Source organism: Zonotrichia leucophrys, chromosome 25 (genome assembly GCF_028769735.1).
Source record: "Zonotrichia leucophrys gambelii isolate GWCS_2022_RI chromosome 25, RI_Zleu_2.0, whole genome shotgun sequence".
In the NCBI taxonomy this organism is placed as follows: Eukaryota; Metazoa; Chordata; class Aves; order Passeriformes; family Passerellidae; genus Zonotrichia; species Zonotrichia leucophrys.
Window position 1 is genome coordinate 3,447,664 of NC_088194.1, and position 19,500 is coordinate 3,467,163.

Here is a 19,500-nt window from a genome sequence, read left to right on the forward strand (position 1 = left end):
TAATTACCTGTCCTTGACCTGCAGCAGGTAGCAGACCAGGCTGTACCCATCATACCCATTAATCAATCATTAATTACCGATGTTAATTACCTGTCTTTGACCTGCAGCAGGTAGCAGACCAGGCTGTACCCATCATACCCATTAATCAATCATTAATTACTGTAATTAATTACCTATCTTTGACCTGCAGCAGGTAGCAGACCAGGCTGTACCCATCATACCCATTAATCAATCATTAATTACCGATGTTAATTACCTATCTTTGACCTGCAGCAGGTAGCAGACCAGGCTGTACCCATCATACCCATTAATCAATCATTAATTACCGATGTTAATTACCTGTCCTTGACCTGCAGCAGGTAGCAGACCAGGCTGTACCCACCATACCCATTAACTAACCATTAATTACTGTAATTAATTACCTGTCCTTGACCTGCAGCAGGTAGCAGACCAGGCTGTACCCATCAGACCCCAACCATTCATTAATTAATGATGTTAATTACCTGTCCTTGACCTGCAGCAGGTAGCAGACCAGGCTGTACCCACCATACCCATTAACTAACCATTAATTACCGATGTTAATTACCTATCTTTAACCTGCAGCAGGTAGCACACCAGGCTGTAGCCCACACAGCTCCGCACAAAGTTCCGCTGGGCGCTCAGGAAGCTCTCGCTGTTGCTGGGGCCGTGCACACGGGGCTGTTCCCATCATACCCATTAATCAATCATTAATTACCGATGTTAATTACCTATCTTTAACCTGCAGCAGGTAGCAGACCAGGCTGTAGCCCGCACAGCTCCTGACGAAGTTCCGCTGGGCGCTCAGGAAGCTCTCGCTGTTGCTGGGGCCGTGCTCACCGGGCTGTACCCATCATACCCATTAACTAACCATTAATTACTGTAATTAATTACCTATCTTTGACCTGCAGCAGGTAGCAGACCAGGCTGTAGCCCGCACAGCTCCTGACGAAGTTCCTCTGGGCGCTCAGGAAGCTCTCGCTGTTGCTGGGGCCGTGCTCACCGGGCTGTACCCATCATACCCATTAATCATTCATTAATTAATGATGTTAATTACCTGTCCTTGACCTGCAGCAGGTAGCAGACCAGGCTGTACCCCGCACAGCTCCTGACGAAGTTCCGCTGGGCGCTCAGGAAGCTCTCGCTGTTGCTGGGGCCGTGCTCCTGCCGCAGGTACTGCAGCAGCGACAGCTGCGACTGCTTCTTGATCTGGTGCAGGGAGACGGCGCTGAGCACGGGCTCGATCATCCCGCTGTCGGCCGAGATCACCAGGATCTTGTAGGGCCGGATCCAGAGCGGGACGCGCTCCTGCTCCCAGATCCACTGCGGGAGGGAAGTGGGGGAAATCACAGTAAAATACCAATAAAATACCAATAAAATCCCAATAAAATCCCATAAAATCTGACTGGACCCGCTCCTGCTCCCAGATCCACTGCGGGGAGAAACCAGTGAAAATCCCAAAAAATACCAATAAAATCCCATAAAATCTGACTGGACCCGCTCCTGCTCCCAGATCCACTGCGGGGTCAGCAAAGCGGGAAAATCACAATAAAATCCCAATAAAATCCCCATAAAATCCCATAAAATCTGACTGGACCTGCTCCTGCTCCCAGATCCACTGCGGGAGGGAAATGGGGGAAATCACAGTAAAATACCAATAAAATCCCATAAAATCCCATAAAATCTGACTGGACCCGCTCCTGCTCCCAGATCCACTGCGGGGAGGGAAATACAGTGAAAATCACAATAAAATCCCAGTAAAATCCAGTGAAAATCCCAATAAAATCCAGTGAAAACCCCATAAAATCTGACTGGAACGGGGCCGGGACCCGCTCCTGCTCCCAAATCCACTGCGGGGTCAGCAAAGCGGGAAAATCACAATAAAATCCCAATAAAATCCCATAAAATCCCATAAAATCTGACTGGAACGGGGCCAGCACCCGCTCCTGCTCCCAGATCCACTGCAGGGAGAAACCAGTGAAAATCCCAAAAAATCTCAATAAAATCCCGTGAAAATCCCAATAAAATCCCATAAAATCTGACTGGAACCGGGCCGGGACCCGCTCCTGCTCCCAGATCCACTGCGGGGTCAGCAAAGGAGGGAAATCCAGTGAAAATCCCATAAAATCCCATAAAAAACCCATAAAATCTGACTGAAACGGGGCCAGCACCCACTGCTGCTCCCAGATCCACTGCGGGAGGGAAATGGGGGAAATCACAATAAAATTCCAATAAAAATCCCAAAAAATCCCCAAAAAATCCAATGAAAATCCCAAAAAATCCAATAAAATCCCATAAAATCTGACTGGAACAGGGCCGGGACCCGCTCCTGCTCCCAGATCCACTGCGGGGAGGGAAATACAGAGAAAATCCCATAAAATCCCAATAAAATCCATAAAATAAAAAAAACTCCCATTGAAACCGCAAAATATAACCTTCCCCCCTCAATTAAAACTCCCTAAGACGCCATTAAAACGCTGTGAGAATCAGGAATCCCACCCGGAGGCGGGGTTTGTGCGGGTTCCCGCTCACCTGGAGCTGTTTGAGCACCTGGAACGCCAGCAGCTCCTGCCGCAGGTCATCCCCGCACTTGACGATGACGGAGAGGAGGCGCCACGAGGGCAGGTGCCCGTAGGGAGAGGCCTCGCGGATCCTCCTGGGGCCAAAAACCGCAAAATCGGGAAAATAATCGGGAAAATCGGGATCGGCCCGGAGCTCCCGGCCGGGAGAAACTCCGGCAATTCCCGGCAATTGTCCCCATCCCAGCAAAATCCCACAAAATCCCAGGAAATTCCATTAAAACCCCATCAAAATCACATTAAAAATATCAAATCCCATTAAAATCCCATAAAGGTCCATGAAATTCCATTACAATCCCATCAAAGTCCCCTTAAAACCATCAAGTCCCACTGAAATCCCATGAAATGCCATTAGAATAATAAAATTCCATGCAATTCCATTAAAATCCCATCAAAGTCCCCTTAAAACCATCAAATCCCATAAAAATCGCATGAAATGCCATTAGAATAATAAAATTCCATGCAATTCCATTAAAATCCCATCAGAATCCCACTAAAACTATCAAATTCCATTAAAATCCCGTAAAAAGCCATTAAAATCTCATAAAAGTCCATGAAATTCCATTAAAACTATCAAATCCCATTGAAATAACATAAAATGCCATTAAAATCATAAAATTCCATTAAATGCCATTAAAGCCCCATCAAAATCACATTAAAACTATCAAATCCCATTAAAATCTCATAAAAGTCCATGAAATTCCATTAAAATCACATTAAAAATATCAAATAGCATTAAAGTCCCATCAAATCCCATTAAAATCATAAAATTCCACGAAATTCCATTAAAATCCCATCAAATTCCCATTAAAACTATCAAATCCTATTAAAAATCCCATAAAATGCCACTAAAATCCCATTAAAACTATCAAATCCCATAAAATGCCATTAAAATGTCAGAGAATTCCACGAAATTTCCACTAAAACGCCATCAAAATCCCACAAAAAAATATCAAATCCCATTAAAACGCAATAAAATGCCATTAAAGTCCCATTAAAATATCAAATCCCTTTAAAATCATATCAAATGCCATAAAAATCTCATAAAAGTCCATGAAATTCCATGAAAATCCCATTAAAGTCCCATTAAAATATCAAATCCCATTAAAATCCCACAAAATCCCACAAAATCCCATTAAAATCCCATCGGGACAGGGACGGCAGATCCCAGGATTCCGGCGGGCGTTCCCGGGCACGGTTTTCCCCAGAATAATTCCCGGAATAATTCCCAGAATAATTCCCGGGGACAATTCCCAGGACAATTCCCAGAACAATTCCTGGGACAATTCCCAGGACAATTCCCAGAATAATTCCTGGGATAATTCCCAGAATAATTCCCAGGACAATTCCCGGGCCAATTCCCGGGATAATTCCCAGAATAATTCCCGGAATAATTCCCTGGAACAATTCCCAGAATAATTCCCAGGACAATTCCCAGGACAATTCCCAGGACAATTCCCAGAATAATTCCCGGGATAATTCCCAGAAAAATTCCCAGGATAATTCCCAGGACAATTCCCGGGACAATTCCCAGGACAATTCCCAGGATAATTCCCGGAACAATTCCCAGGACAATTCCCGGGCCAATTCCCAGGACAATTCCTGGAACAATTCCCAGAATAATTCCCAGAATATAACACCAGGCAATTCCCAGGACAATTCCCGGATTCCCAGAATAATCCCGGGATATATACCCCAGGATAATTCCCAGGCAATTCCCGGCCAATCCCCAGAATAATTCCCAGGACAATTCCCGGGCCCATTCCCGGGCCCATTCCGTTCCCCACCTGACTTTCTCCTGCCAGGGCTCCTTGAGGGCCACGGCCGAGGGGTCCTCGGGGTCCCTGCGGAAGGCGGTGGGCGTGTGGGCCAGCTGCTCCGACAGACGGCGCCTGCGGAATTCCGGGCTTTGATCAGGGAAAATCCCTGCGTTTCTGCTCTGGGGAATGCTGGAATTCCGGGGTTTTATCAGGGAAAATCCCTGCGTTTCTGCTCTGGGGAATGCCGGAATTCCTGGATTTTATCAGGGAAAATCCCTGCGTTTCTGCTCTGGGGAATGCTGGAATTCCAGGGTTTGATCAGGGAAAATCCCTGCGTTTCTGCTCTGGGGAATGCTGGAATTCCGGGGTTTGATCAGGGAAAATCCCTGCGTTTCTGCTCTGGGGAATGCTGGAATTCCAGGGTTTGATCAGGGAAAATCCCTGCGTTTCTGCTCTGGGGAATGCCGGAATTCCAGGATTTTATCAGGGAAAATCCGTGTTTCTGCTTGGGGATGCCGGAATTCCAGGGTTTTATCAGGGAAAATCCCTGCGTTTCTGCTCTGGGGAATGCTGGAATTCCAGGGTTTTATCAGGGAAAATCCCTGCGTTTCTGCTCTGGGGAATGCTGGAATTCCTGGATTTTCATCAGGGAAAATGCCTGGAGTTTTGCTTTAGGGAGTGTCAGAATTCCGGGGTTTTATCAGGGAAATTCCTGGAGTTTGGATCTGGGCAATGTCAGAATTCCAGGCTTTTTATGAGGGGAAAGTTCCTGCATTTTTGCTCTGGGGAATTTCAGAATTCCAGGGGTTTTATGAGGGAAAACTCCTGCATTTTTGCTTTGGGGATGTTAGAATTCTAGTATTTTTATGAGGGAAAATTCCCAGATTTCTGCTCTGGGGAATGCGATTCCGGATTTTATCAGGGAAATCCTGTTTTTGTCGGGGAATGTGGAATTCCGGATTTTCATCAGGGAAAATGCCGGATTTGCTTCTAGGGTTCAGAATTCGGTTTTTCAGGGAATTCCTGCATTTTTGCTCTGGGCACTGTCGGAATTCCGGGATTTTTATGAGGGAAAATTCCCAGATTTCTTTCTGGGCATTGTCAGAATTCCAGGATTTTTATGAGGAAAATTCCCGATTTTTGCTCTGGGCATGTCAGAATTCCAGGGTTTTTATGAGGGAAAATTCCCGGATTTCTGCTCTGGGCATTGTCGGAATTCCGGGGTTTTTATGAGGGGAAATTCCCTGAATTTTTGCTCTGGGGAATGCCAGAATGCCAGGGTTTGTATCAGGGGAAAATCCTGGATTTTTGTTTTCAAGAATGTTGGAATTCCAGGATTTTTATGAGGGAAAATTCCCGGATTTTTGCTCTGGGCATTGTCAGAATTCCGGGGTTTTTATGAGGGAAAATTCCCAGATTTCTGCTCAGGGCATTGTCAGAATTCCGGGATTTTTATGAGGGAAAATTCCCAGATTTTTGCTCTGGGCATTGTCAGAATTCCAGGGTTTTTATGAGGGAAAACTGCCGTATTTCTGCCCTGGGCACTGTCAGAATTCCGGGATTTTTATGAGGGAAAATTCCCAGATTTTTGCTCTGGGCATTGTCAGAATTCCGGGGTTTTTATGAGGGAGAATTCCCGCATTTTTGCTCTGGGCATGTCAAATTCGGATTTTTAGAAATTCAGATTTTCTGCTTGTAAAATTCCGGGATTTGTATGAGGGAGAATTCCCAGATTTTTGCTCTGGGCATTGTCAGAATTCCGGGGTTTTTATGAGGGAGAATTCCCGCATTTTTGCTCTGGGCATTGTCAGAATTCCGGGGTTTTTATGAGGGAGAATTCCCGCATTTTTGCTCTGGGGGATGTCAGCGTTCCGGGTTTTTTTGCAGAGAATTCCCGTTTTCCCCGGAGCTCACCGGATGTCCCCGGCCGCGATGAAGACGGGCTCCCGGCTCTCCTGGCTGGTGATGGAATCCACGGAAAACTGGGAGATGTTGTCGCAGCTGTTGGTGTGCATCTCGGGGAGCTGCGGGAAAACCCCACAGAAATCCATCAAACCCCACAGAAATCCATCAAACCCCACAGAAATCCATCAAACCCCACAGAACCCCATCAAACCCCACAGAATCCCATGAAACCCCACAGAACCCCATCAAACCCCACAGAAATCCATGAAACCCCACAGAAATCCATCAAACCCCACAGAAATCCATGAAACCCCACAGAAATCCATCAAACCCCACAGAACCCCATCAAACCCCACAGAAATCCATGAAACCCCACAGAAATCCATCAAACCCCACAGAATCCCATCAAACCCCACAGAAACCCCATCAAACCCCACAGAACCCCATCAAACCCCACAGAACCCCATCAAACCCCACAGAAATCCATCAAACCCCACAGAACCCCATCAAACCCCACAGAATCCCATCAAACCCCACAGAATTCCATCAAACCCCACAGAATCCCATCAAACCCCACAGAACCCCATCAAACCCCACAGAATCCCATCAAACCCCACAGAATTCCATCAAACCCCACAGAATCCCATCAAACCCCACAGAACCCCATCAAACCCCACAGAATCCCGTCAAACCCCACAGAATCCCATCAAACCCCATCAAATCCCACTGGGATCCCATCCAATCCCATTAAAACCCCGTAAATTCCAACAGAATCCCATAGAATGCCATAAAAACAAAAAAAAATCCCATAAAATGCCATGAAATGCCATTATAATCCTATCAAATCCAACTGAAATCCCATAAAATCCCACAGTATCTCCTAACACCCCATAGAACCCCATTCAAACCCCACAAAACCCTATAAAACTCCATGAAATCCCATTTTTAGGGAGGGCCCAGAATGACAATCCTGCATGGAACCCCCAGGGACATCCTGGGGACACCTTGGGGACACCACAGTGTCCAGAACCTTCTGGAAACCCCCATTCCCAGCATTCCCACGATCTGTCCCTCGGTGCCAGAACCTTCTGGAAACCCCCATTCCCAGCATTCCCAGCACCCTGGGGCCAGAACCTTCCAGAAAACTTCGTTCCCAACATTCCCACCACCCTGGTGCCACCCTGGTGACCAGAACTTTCCAGAAAACGCCACTCGCAGGGCTCCCACCTCCAAGGGGACACCCTGGGGACACCTTGGGGACACCTTGGGGACACCACGGTGCCACGGCCCTCTGGCAAACCCCGTTCCCAGCACTCCCACCGCCCCAGCGCCACCGCGGCGCCCGCACCTCGACCTGGAGCTCGCCGATGTCGTCCACGGACCAGGCCTCGTCGTCGTTGTCGTAGTTGGGCACGGTGCTGAAGCTGCCGGCGCGCTGCTCGGGGCCCATGCCGCACTCCGGGAGGTTCTCGGCCGAGCGCGTGCTGCGGATCCGGTTCTCGGGGATGCGCGCGGGGACGCTGGCCGTGTCGAAGTTGTCGCACTCCAGGACCTCCACGTAGATCAGGTAGGGAGCCTGGGGACAGCGGGGACGGCGTGAGGGACAGAAATCCCTGGGTTTGGAGGGAAGGGAGGAAACGGGGTCCCTGCGCAGATCCCAGAGGGAACACGGGGGCTCTCGGGGCTTTGGGCCCAACTCCAGCTGTGCCAGCACTGCCAGTCCTGGAGTGACACCTGCAGCTCTCCCACCGTTCCCAGGCCATCCCAAATCCCACTTCCCATCCCGAATCCCATTTCCCATCCCGAATCCCATTTCCCATCCCAAATCCCATTTCCCATCCCAAATCACAAATTTTCCCATCCCGAATCCCATCTCCCATCCCAAATCCCCTTCCCCATCCCAAATGCCATCTCCCAAACCCAAATTTTCCCATCCCAAATCCCCTTTCCCAGACCTTGTCCTTGGAGTTGAGCACCACGGCCTGCGAGTGCAGCACGCGACATGGTGCTCAAGGCGGCACCACTTCCAATCCATCCCAAACCCCAAATCCCAATTTCCCACCCAAATCCCCAATTTCCCACCCCAAATCCCAATTTCCCACCCCAAATCGCAGACCTTGTCCTTGGAGTTGAGCACCACGGCCTGCGAGTGCGGCACGCGCACCACGTGGTGCTCGAAGGCGGCACCACCATTCCCAATCCCATCCCAAACCCCAAATCCCAAATTTCCCACCCCAAATCCCAATTTCCCACCCCAAATCCCAGGTTTCCCACCCCAAATCGCAGACCTTGTCCTTGGAGTTGAGCACCACGGCCTGCGAGTGCGGCACGCGCACCACGTGGTGCTCGAAGGCGGCCGTGGGCAGCCAGGCGCGCGCGGGCAGTTTGTGGTTGAGCAGCGACAGCTCCGAGATGAGGCGCTGCGTCTTCTGCTCCTTGGTGGGCAGCGTGGCCAGGCGCTTCCCGATGGCCATCAGGGACTTGATGAACTCGCGCTCCGGAGCCAGCCGGGCCGGCTGCGGGTCCGGGGGCAAAACGGGGAAAAAAAGGGGGAAAAGGGGGACAGTTCACTTCACGGGGAAGCCTTATCACCTCCCTCCCATCCCATCCATCCTTCCCTTCCATCCCATCCCATCCCATCCCATCCCATCCCATCCCATCCCATCCCTTTCCTTCCCATCCACGGGATCTTCCCACCCCTCACTTCTCCTTGCTGTTCCCACCCTGCACTGGCTGGACAAGGCTTGGGATGAAAAATTAAAAGTTGGGAAAACAGGAGGGAAATGGAGGTTGATGGCTTGTGGTGGTTTTCCAGGGAGGAAAAGGGAGGCGGTGTCACCTTCTCCACAGGGAAACGCCTTCATCCCATCCCATCCCATCCCATCCCATCCCATCCCATCCCATCCCATCCCATCCCATCCCACCCCTCACTTTTCCCTGCCCTTCCCATCCCAGACTGGCTGGATCAAGGCTTGGGAAGAATTGGGATGAAAAATTAAAAGTTGGGAAAACAGGAGGAAAACGGAGGTGACGGTGGTGGTTTTCCAGTGGGATCCTTTTCCTGCTTTTCCCTTTTCCTTCTTCCCTGCCCTTTCCCTTTCCTGCTCTTCCCTGCCCTTCCCTTTTCCCACTTTGGAGCCAGCCAGGCTGGCTGGAAAAGGATCTGGATAAAAATAAAAACTTTGGGGGAAAAGGAGGAAAATGGAGGTGATGTTTCACTGGGACCAAATTCCTGCTCTTTCCTGTTCCCACTTTTCCCTTTTCCCTTCTCCTCCCTCTTCCCGGATCCTGGAAATCTGGGATTCCCATCCATCCCCCAGCACAGCAGGATCCTGGGGCTTTTTCCTTCCCCCCAGAATTCCAGAGCCAACGTTCCCAGTGGGATCTCCCAGTCCCGCTGGATTCCCGGGATTTGGGATCATTTGGATTCCCGGGATTTGGGAGGATCCGGATTCCCAGGATTTGGGATCATTCGGATTCCCGGGATTTGGGATCATTCGGATTCCCAGGATTTGGGAGGAATGCCCAAATTGCCCCTCCCAATCCAACAATCCCTCCGGGATTTGGGATTTCCCTCGGGATGCAGCAGCCCCCCCCCTCCCCGCCCACACTGATCCCGAATTCCCACTCCACATTCCCACCCTCGGGAATAACCCAGGGCTGATTGTCGGGATCCTCCGACCATGCTGGAAACGGCGCATGCAGAAAGCCACGGGAGCGGGGCAGCAACGGAAAACGCCGGGGAGATCGGGAATTCCGAAGGACGGGGAAAATCAGGGGAGGAGCCGGGGAGGGGCGTTCCCGGCCGGGAACCCGCTGGGTTTGTAGGTCCGAACATTCCCTCGGGAATCCCGGGATAAGGCTCGGCCGCCCTGCCCAGCCCGGCTCCGGGCACGGGATGAACATTCCAGAGGGTCCCGGAATTCCTTCAGCCCTGCAAACCGGGATATCCCACGGATTCCCGCGGAATTCCGGCGGCTCTGGCATTCCTGCTCCTCCCATCCAGGCTTCCCACGGGCGCTGTCCCCTGGAATCCCAGGAAATGCTTTCCCGAGGAATTCGGGAATCTGGGATCAGCCCCAGCCCGGTCCAGGGCAGCTCCTGGATTTTCCAGGGATCCTCTCCCAGCCTCAGGAACATTCCGGCGGTGCCGGGATCCGTTCGGAGCCTCTGGAATTCCGGGTCCGGTGGGAACCTCGGAGATCTTGGATCTTCCACCCACGGGGGCTGGGAAATTCCATCGCATTCCAGAGGGAAAATTCCTCCTCATCCCGTTCCAAAGGAGAATTTTCCTCTTCATCCCATCCCATTCCAGAGTGGAATTTTCCTCATCCCGTTCCAAAGGGAAATTCCAGAGGGAATCATCCTCTTCCTCATCCCATTCCAGAGGGGAATTCTCCTCTCCTTCCCATTGCAAAGGGAAATCCCAGAGGGAATTTTCCTCCTCATCCCAGCACTCCCAAGGATCCTTCCCACTCCAGCAGAACATTCCATAGGGAAGGAGGAATTATCCCCGTTTTCCGTTGATTCCCAAAAAAAAACCCTGGAGGGGAGGAGCCGATGGCTGGGCTGGGAGGAGCAGGAATGGGTGGAAATCAAGGAATTCCTGGAATTCTGGGCGGGAATTTGGGGCTTGGAGCTCATCCCAAGCATCCCGTTATCCCTAAAAACAGCGGGATTTAGGATGAGCCCGAAATTTGGGATCAAATCCCGACAGAATTCCCAAATCCAGGCGTGGGAATGATCCCTGGGAATCCCCAGCAGGATCAGAGCTGAGTTGGAATCCAGGAATTCCCAGAAAAGCCCCCCCCCCCAAAAAAAAATCATGGAATTCTTCCCAAACTCCCAGTGCTGGAGGAAATCATGGACTACACATTCCCACCGGGACTCCTGGTGGGAAAAGAGGGAAAGATTCCAAAAAAAAACAATGGAAAAAAAACGGGAAAAGGGTTCATTCGGGAGAGAAAAATCAGGGAAAACGCCAGGATTCGATTGGAATTTTCATGGGAAAAAAGAAGGGATTGAGAGAATGGAATCGAGGAATGATTGGTGGGGGGAAAAAACATGGGAAAAAAAGCAAATCAATTCAATCCCATCCGGCCGAGAATTTCAGGAGCCAGATTCCAAGGGAAAACAAAAACAGCATTTCCTCTTCCACCTGCAGCAGAAAAGCAGGAAAAGCGGGAATTCCCTCATTCCCAGATGGATTTTGGTGGGAAAATGGGATTTCCCTGGATTTTATCCAACTGGAAGGGATTTTCCTGGAATTCCCATTCCGAGGAAACGATGCCGGGATTTTTTTGGGTGCTTTTTTTTTTTTTTTTAGGAATATCTGGGCAATGCTGGGAAATTCCAGAGGGGCGGAATGGAGGAAATGCTGCGTCGGGAAGAGGGAGCCTCCGGAAAACGGGATCGGAACTTACGGGAGCCAGGGATTTATCCAGGCTTTCCGTACTCGAGGAGAATTCCTGGGAAAAGCAGGAAAAGGGGATGGGGGGCAGTTTTTGGGGGGAACGTTTTCCATGGGGAAGAGGGGAAGGAGCAGGGAAAAGGGGGGAGAAAAAGCAGAGTTTAGCTCCAGGTGCACCTCCAGCAATTCCCACGCTGCCTTGGTCCCATCCTCTTGGGATCACCAGGAGAATTCCGGGCAGGAAAATCCCTCGGGTCTCAAGGGGGATGGGGTCAAAGCGGGGCAGATCCGAGCGCTGCATTCCCGGGATTTTCCCGGATTTCCTCCTCTCGGGAGCCCAGAAGGACCAGGATGGATCCAGCTCCGCATTCCTGGGATTTCTGACCTTTCCCACCACCAAATCCACCATTTTTTCCTTCCCTGGATGGCAGTTTATCCCGAATTTCAGCACATCAAGCGAATCCCATGGAAACGATCCCGGAAGTTCCCACAATCCCAATTTCTGAGGCCCTTTTTACCATGGAGAAATTCCTGATTTATCCCAAGGTTTCCTGCCATTCCCACATTCCCCTCCAAGCTCCATCCCAAGCGATTCCCATCCCAAATATCCCGAAATTCAGCGCCTGGAGTCCCTCAATTCATGGTTTTCTTCCAAAAAGGGATCCAATGGAACTTCATCCCCTAAAAACCAGGAATTTTGGGGCTAAAATTCCACAAAAATTCCCCAAAAACAGGGGACAACCAGGTCTGGATCCCACGTGGAGGGAAAACTGACGGGAAATGACCCCACGGTTCACCAGGGGAGGGAAAATTTGGGATGATTTTCCATCAATTTTCCCTTCCCTGATGAATTTTGGGTTCATTTCCCATCAATTTTCCGTGGAATTCCTGGATTCCTGAGGGAGAAGCCCCCGGCGCTTCCAAGAACTCCGGGAATTTGAGGGGCAGTCGGGATCCAGGGCTGGAGCCTCCCTGGGTTTGTGCTTTCCCAGCTTTTTCGGGATCGTTTCCAGGAGTTTCCTCATCCATAATTTATGGAAAGGCTCCGGTTTCCGCCTCCTCCTTTTCCACATTAAAAATTCATCCCGGTGGGAATGGCCCCGCATTTTTCCGGGGTGTTTTGATCCCGAATCCGGCCTGGAAAATTCCTTCCCCATCCTTCCTCTCACCCTCATCCCAATTCCCAGAGCTTGGAACAATCCTTGGCTCCTTCCCAGGCTTCCCAGCGGAATTCCCAGCGGAATCAAACCTTGGATTTCTGACCCATTTCCCAGGAATTCACGGGAATTCCCAGCCATTCCCAGTTTCCCAGGGGCGCATTCCACCCTCTGGAGGATTCCTTTTTCCCGGATTTGGGAAGCGCCGCTCCCAAAATCTGCTTCCAGCACCAGCTCGGGGCTCCTTTCCCGTCTGGAATTCCCAGCTCATCCTGGGATCAGCCCTGGAGCACAACCCCAATCCCAGAGGAAATCTGGGATGAATCCCAAGGAGCAACCACGGGATCTTCCCAACACACCAATCCTTGGAGCTCAGCCCCACAGAATTCCCTCAGGAACACCCCAGACTTTACCTCTTATTCCTCGCTCTCCACCTTGGGACGGCTGGCTGAGCCCGGCAGCTCAATTCCAACCCCAGTGGAGCTCTGGGATGAACCCCAAGGCAGGACCACGGGATTTCCCAACACACCAATCCTTGGAGCTCAATCCCAACCTCACAGAATTCCCTGAGGAACGCCCCAGGCCTCACCTCCGACCTTGGGATGCCTGGCTGAGCCCTGCAGCTCAGTCCCAGCCCCACAGAATTCTCTCAGGAACATCCCAGGCCTCACCTCCGACCTTGGGATGCCTGGCTGAGCCCTGCAGCTCAGTCCCAGCCCCTCAGAATTCCCTCAGGAACATCCCAGACTTCACCTCCGACCTTGGGATGCCTGGCTGAGCCCTGCAGCTCAATCCCAGCCCCTCAGGATTCCCTGAGGAACATCCCAGGCCTCACCTCCGACCTTGGGATGCCTGGCTGAGCCCTGCAGCTCAGTCCCAGCCCCTCAGGATCTCCTGAGGAACGCCCCAGGCCTCACCTCCGACCTTGGGATGCCTGGCTGAGCCCTGCAGCTCAGTCCCGGCCCCTCAGAATTCCCTGAGGAACGCCCCAGGCCTCACCTCCGACCTTGGGATGCCTGGCTGAGCCCTGCAGCTCAGTCCCAGCCCCTCAGGATTCCCTGAGGAACATCCCAGGCCTCACCTCCTCCTCGCTCTCCACCTTGGGGTTGCTGGCCGTGCGCTTCAGGTTGCTGCTGAGGCTGATGGACACCGTGGCGTCCGACTTGGACCTCTGGTGAGTCCGTTTGGAGGGGGACAGCCCCGTGTCGGCCGCGGCCAGGGCGGCGCCCAGCTCCCTCCTCCTGCCCGCCGGCTTCAGCTCGTCGGAGAGGATGAGCCTGCGGAGCTTGGTGCCGCGCGAGTGGCGCTGCGTGGAGATGTGCATGTCCGACGAGTAGGCGCCCAGCAGCAGCGCGCACTGCAGCGAGAAGTCGATGCTCTGGCGGCAGCGGTGCACGATGTAGGGCTTGATGGCGTCGCCCACGTCCTCGTCCATGTGGATGTACATGTTGAGCAGCTGCGGCAGGTAGAAGTCCACCTCCTCGTGGCGGAAGCAGAAGAGGCGGTTGCCGATGTAGGCCTGCACGCCGGGCTCCTTGGAGTTGTACAGGTAGGAGATGGCCATGGAGATGTCGAAGAGCTTGGACTCGAAGAGGCGCAGCAGCCACGACTGCTTGGCCTGGTTCTGGTGGCGCCGCCGCGCCGTCCTGGCCGCGGCCGAGCCCTCCTCGTCCTCCTCCTCCTGGATGCGCGGCGCCTCGTCCAGGCAGCGCACGGGGCAGCTCTGCCCGTTGGGCACGGGCTGGCAGCCGTGCAGCCGCTGCACCTTCTGCAGCACCTCCTCGCACGCCCGCTGCGCCACCTCGGCGTCGATGAGCGCCAGCTCGCCCACGCCCTCCGTGATGACGCCCAGCGGGGAAGCGCCCGGCTCCGGGGGGCTCCGCGCGGCCGCCGGGTCGCCCATGGCGGGGCAGGGGCTGCGCGGCTCAGAGCTGGGGAGAAACGGGGAGAAAATGGGGTTAAACCGGGGAAAAATGGGATTGGGGATGGGATTAACAGGAGGAACGGAGCAGGGGCTGCGCGGCTCAGAGCTGGGGAGAAAATGGGTTAAACTGGGGGAAAATGGGATTGGGGATGGGATTCAACAGGAGGAATGGAGCAGGGCTGTGCGGCTCAGAGCTGGGGACAAACGGGGAGAAAATGGGGTTAAACCGGGGAAAAATGGGATCTGGGATGGGATTAACAGGAGGAACGGAGCAGGGGCTGCGCGGCTCAGAGCTGGGGACAAACGGGGAGAAAATGGGGTTAAACTGGGAAAAATGGGATCTGGGATGGGATTCAACAGGGGAACAAAACAGGGGCTGCGCGGCTCAGAGCTGGGGAGAAACGGGGAGAAAATGGGGTTAAACTGGGGGAAATGGGATCTGGGATGGGATTAACAGGAGGAACAGAGCAGGGGCTGTGCGGCTCAGAGCTGGGGAGAAACAGGGAGAAAATGGGTTAAACTGGGGAAAATGGGATCTGGGGTGGGATTAACAGGAGGAACAGAGCAGGGGCTGTGCGGCTCAGAGCTGGGGAGAAACGGGTGAAAAGGGGAGAAAATGGGGTTAAACCGGGGGAAATGGATCTGGGTGGGATTAACAGGAGGAACGGAGCAGGGGCTGTGCGGCTCAGAGCTGGGGAGAAACGGGGAGAAAATGGGGTTAAACCAGGGAAAAATGGGATTGGGGATGGGATTAACAGGAGGAATGGAGCAGGGGCTGCGCGGCTCAGAGCTGGGGAGAAACGGGGAGAAAATGGGAGAAAATGGGAGAAAATGGGTTAAACCAGGGAAAAATGGGATCTGGGGTGGGATTCAACAGGGGGAACAAAACAGGGCTGCGCGCTCAGAGCTGGGGAAACGGGGAGAAAATGGGGTTAAACTGGGGAGAATGGGATCTGGGTGGATTAACAGAGGAATGGAGCAGGGCTGTGCAGCTCAGAGCTGGGGAGAAACGGAGAAAATGGGGTTAAACTGGGGGGAAATGGGATCTGGGTGGGATTCAACAGGGGAACGGAGCAGGGGCTGTGCGCTCAGAGCTGGGAAGAAACGGGAAAATGGGGTTAAACCGGGAAAACGGGATCTGGAGTGGATTCAACAGGGAATGGAGCAGGGGCTGCGCGGCTCAGAGCTGGGGAGAAACGGGGAGAAAATGGGGTTAAACCGGGGAAAAATGGATTGGGGATGGGATTACAGCAGGAATGGAGCAGGGCTGTGCGGCTCAGAGCTGGGGACAAACGGGAGAAAATGGGGTTAAACCAGGGAAAATGGGATCTGGGATGGGATTAACAGGAGGAACGAGTAGGGGCTGCGCGGCTCAGAGCTGGGGAAACGGGGAGAAAATGGGAGAAAATGGGGTTAAACCGGGGAAAAATGGGATCTGGGATGGGATTAACAGGAGGAACGGAGCAGGGGCTGCGCGGCTCAGAGCTGGGGAGAAAATGGGGTTAAACTGGGGGGAAATGGGATCTGGGGTGGGATTCAACAGGAGGAACGGAGCAGGGGCTTGCGCGTGTCAGAGCTGGGGAGAAACGGGAGAAACGGGAGAAAATGGAGAAATGGGAGAAAATGGGGTTAAACCAGGGAAAAACGGGAAATGGATTGGGATGGATTAACAGGAGGAATGGAGCAGGGCTGTGCGGCTCAGAGCTGGGAGAAACGGGGGAAAAGGGGAGAAAATGGGGTTAAACCGGGGAAAAATGGATTGGGATGGGATTAACAGGAGGAACGGGTAGGGGCTGCGCGGCTCAGAGCTGGGAGAAACGGGGAGAAAATGGGGTTAAACTGGGGGAAATGGGATCTGGGTGGGATTAACAGGAGGAATGGAGCAGGGGCTGCGCGGCTCAGAGCTGGGGAGAAACGGGGAGAAAATGGGGTTAAACTGGGGGGAAATGGGATCTGGGGTGGGATTAACAGGAGGAACAGAGCAGGGGCTGCGCAGCTCAGAGCTGGGGAGAAACGGGAGAAAATGGGGTTAAACTGGGGGGAAATGGGATTGGGGTGGGATTTGAGGTGGGATTTGGAGTGGGATTCAAGAGGAGGAGCAGCGCAGGGGCTGCATGGCTCAGAGCTGGGAAAAACGGGGGGAATTGGGGTTAAATTGGGGAGAAACTGGGATTTGGGGTGGGATTCAAGAGAACAAGCAGTGGAGGGACTGCAGGACTCAATGAGGGGGGAAAAAAGGAAAAAATTTCGATTAAATTGGGAAAAAATGAGATTAAGGTTGGGAATCAAGAGGAGAAGGAGAGGAGGGCTCAAAATTGGAGGAAACTGGTAAAAAACAGGAAAAAATTGGATTAGGGATGGGATTCAAGGGGAGAAACCCAGGATACACCTGAAGGGAAGATGGACATTAATTCTTTCCCTGTCAATTTAAGGATTTTTCCCTGTTAATTTCAGATTTTTCCTTGCTAGTTTAAGGATTAGCTTTATCCCTTTATTTTTCCACCTTCCAAAGAAAGGCGGGAAAAAGCCCTCAGGAATTTTCCCTAAATATTCCAAGTGAGTCAAACCAAGGTCACCTGCCAGATACCACTTCTCCTTTTTTTTTCCCTCTTCTTTTCCTCTTTTTTTTACCCACTTCTTCTCCAAGAAATCCCAGATGCCCAAATCCTGATCGAAGTCTGAGAGTTTGGCTCCGTTCCCCCATTCCCGGCACTCCAAATCCCACATTCCTGACATTTTTGTGGCTGTTAGATCCCAAAAACCCCACGAGAGCCTGAAAAAATCCCTGACGCTCCCATTTCTCAATGAATCCCAAAAAAATGGGGGTGGAAATTCGGGATTCCACACTGCCCCACAGTTCCCATCCCTGTTTTTCCACAAATCCCAGATTCTCCTCCTCTATCCCACTCCCAAATCCTGACATGGCTCCAACCCGAAAATTCCAGGGACCCCAACCCAAAAATTCCAGGGATCCCCTCCCTCCCCAACGCGCTCTGCTCATCCCAAAAAAGCACATCCAAAGCTTTTCTTTCTTCCCAGAATCGCCTCAGGATTCCAAAGCCCGGAGCAAGCCCACAGTCTTGGAACTCCCTCCTCCCGTGGATCGCATTCCGTACACAAATCCCCAATTTTTGGGGTTTTCCAAGTTTTTGGTTTTTCCCAAAGGTTGGGAAATAAGCTGGGAAAGGGCAGAGGGCAAAAAAAGCAGGATAAAAAAAGCAGGAATCCACATCCCCACCTGGATCCCAAGGGCCGCTCCCGGGCTGATCCCAGCATGGACCCTGAACCGTGGCACCATAAATTACCCAGGAAATCTGGAGCAGGGATCGCCCAGGGAACCAGGAACAGAAATCTAGCAGGAAATTCAGGAGCACAGCCCTGAAATCCCACTCAGAATTCCAAATAATAAATCAGGGACTGTTATCAGCAGATCCACAGGATCCACACCAGGAACGACTCCAAAACCTCAAAAAACTCTTCCAGCACCGGGAAAATAAAAGCTGGAAAATCCCCTTTTCCACGCAGTTATTCCCTCCCGGATTCCAGGGAAGCGGAAGGAATAAAAAGGGAGGGATTAAACGCAATTATTTCTCATTATTCAAACTTCCCACCAACTCCAGCCGAAGTTTTCCAGGGACAACATTCCCGAGGGGATGAGCGACCCCCGCCAATCCAAATTTTACGCAACCCATGGAATTTTAGAAGGAATTTTGGGCAATTCCAACGCTCCCAGCGGCCCCAGATGGCCCCGGGAGGGATGAGGGGGGAAAGGCTGGCCAATCTCCCTGAGGAAAAGCGGCTGGAAACGGCTCTGCAAGGGGAATTGCGCCACTTCCCCCGCGGGGAGCGGGGCCCCGGCAGCGATTCCCGGGAAAAGGGACGGGAAAAGGCTTCGGGAGAGGTACCTGGAGCGATCCCATCCCGCGAGGCTCCGCTCGGCCGGCCCGGCCCTGCGGCCGGCGCGGGCGGCTCATCCCGGGCACCGGCGGCGGCTGCTGCGGGGAGAGAGAGGCGGAAAAACAGCCGGGATCAGCACCGAGCCGGGAAAAGGCCCAACCCGGCCCCGCTCCTGCGCCACGGAGCCGGCCGAGCAGCAGCAGCAGGAGGAGGAGGAGGCGGAGAGGAGGAGGCGAGGCCGGACGCGGCCGCGGAACCGCCGGGGGGACCGGGCTGAGGGGGCGGAGGAGGCCGCGGCGGGGCTGGCGGGGCCGGGCTCACCTCGGCGGAGCGGGGAGGAGCGGCGCGGCGGAGAGAGGCGCGGAGGGGCCCGAAGGGGCCGGTGGAGCGGCCGGAGCGGGGCCGGGAGCGGGGCCGGCCGGAGCGGAGCGGGGCCGGTGCAGCCTCGCCAGGCCCGGCCCGGCGCCGCCTCACGGGGCTGAGCGGCCACAGCGCCCCCTGGCGGGCCGGAGGCGCGGGAAGGGGGCGGGGTCTGCCGCCGGGGGCGTGGATTGGTATTTATATGAGCGTGTGGGCGTGGTTTAAGCACTAATATGGACTGTGGGGCGGCATCTGCGTAAGGAATAGGGGCGTGACTTACAGCCCCAGGGGGCGTGGTCGATACGTCGGATACGGAAGAGAGCGCGGTTTATGTACACATATGGTTAAGAGGCGTGGTCTCACGATGTTTGGGGGCGTGGTCTCGGTATGGAACAAGCCCAAGGCGCCCCGCGGGTTCCGCGTTAACCAAAATCGGCGATTTCGGGGCAAAATCGCCTCGGATGTCGCTATCACCACCCGAGGGGCGGGG

At 53.2% G+C, this 19,500-nt stretch overlaps 1 protein-coding gene and 1 long non-coding RNA gene across 5 annotated transcripts in view; both read right to left on the bottom strand.

Moving 5' to 3' along the window:
• The window catches only part of LOC135457760 (uncharacterized), a 1,298-nt gene extending 558 nt beyond the window's left edge, over positions 1–740 (bottom strand). The window contains exon 1 of the long non-coding RNA XR_010442766.1: positions 598–740. This is a non-coding gene — a long non-coding RNA (uncharacterized LOC135457760). The remainder of the gene's footprint in view (positions 1–597) is intronic.
• PI4KB (phosphatidylinositol 4-kinase beta) overlaps positions 1–19,107 on the bottom strand; it is a 22,663-nt gene extending 3,556 nt beyond the window's left edge. The window contains exons 1-10 of one of the 4 annotated variants that reach the window (XM_064732490.1): positions 18,972–19,107; positions 18,659–18,748; positions 13,911–14,760; positions 11,686–11,730; positions 8,551–8,778; positions 7,617–7,838; positions 6,272–6,381; positions 4,385–4,489; positions 2,551–2,674; positions 1,076–1,341 (exon numbers count right to left, since the gene is read on the bottom strand). In XM_064732490.1, coding sequence (XP_064588560.1) covers positions 1,076–1,341; positions 2,551–2,674; positions 4,385–4,489; positions 6,272–6,381; positions 7,617–7,838; positions 8,551–8,778; positions 11,686–11,730; positions 13,911–14,732 — 1,922 coding nt within the window. In that variant the 5' untranslated portion in view covers positions 14,733–14,760; positions 18,659–18,748; positions 18,972–19,107. Of the gene's footprint in view, positions 1–1,075; positions 1,342–2,550; positions 2,675–4,384; positions 4,490–6,271; positions 6,382–7,610; positions 7,839–8,550; positions 8,779–11,685; positions 11,731–13,910; positions 14,761–18,658; positions 18,749–18,971 lie in introns of all 4 variants that reach the window. The other 3 variants (XM_064732488.1, XM_064732489.1, XM_064732491.1) reach the window with 3 other exon arrangements.
• Positions 19,108–19,500: the final 393 nt, after the last annotated feature.